A 370-nucleotide genomic window follows, 5' to 3' on the forward strand; every position below is an offset into this window, starting at 1 on the left:
GTATTATCATCACAATAGCACTTAATAATACCATTATATTACCCTTGCCACATTCACCATCAACACCATCCTCACGATAACACTCATCACCACAGAGACTTCCATACCCTCATTCCACTCACCATAATTCTCATGAGTGAATACTGCCACCTATAATCATCAAGGGTCATTAAGTGTTAATTACCCACCCTCAGGCTTCCTCTGGGCCTATGACGATGAACTGGACGCTCGTGATCATCGTCATCGCGTCATTAGCATCGACAGTGACGATGAGGGACCAACAGCATCAGACAGGCCTTAAGATGCGTCATCTCCCGTCGGATACAGCATCCCAGGGGCTCATCCCAGGGCAGAGTTGGGAGGCGGTGAG

The 370-nt window shown here is 48.1% G+C and overlaps 1 protein-coding gene across 1 annotated transcript in view; it reads left to right on the forward strand.

Moving 5' to 3' along the window:
• Positions 1 to 204: 204 nt before the first annotated feature.
• The window catches only part of LOC119586819 (serine proteinase stubble-like), a gene marked incomplete at its 5' end in the record, with an annotated part of 16039 nt that continues 15873 nt past the window's right edge, over positions 205 to 370 (forward strand). The window contains 1 exon segment of the mRNA XM_037935545.1: positions 205 to 365. Coding sequence (XP_037791473.1) covers positions 205 to 365 — 161 coding nt within the window.

This window comes from Penaeus monodon, chromosome 22 (assembly GCF_015228065.2).
Source record: "Penaeus monodon isolate SGIC_2016 chromosome 22, NSTDA_Pmon_1, whole genome shotgun sequence".
NCBI lineage: Eukaryota > Metazoa > Arthropoda > Malacostraca > Decapoda > Penaeidae > Penaeus > Penaeus monodon.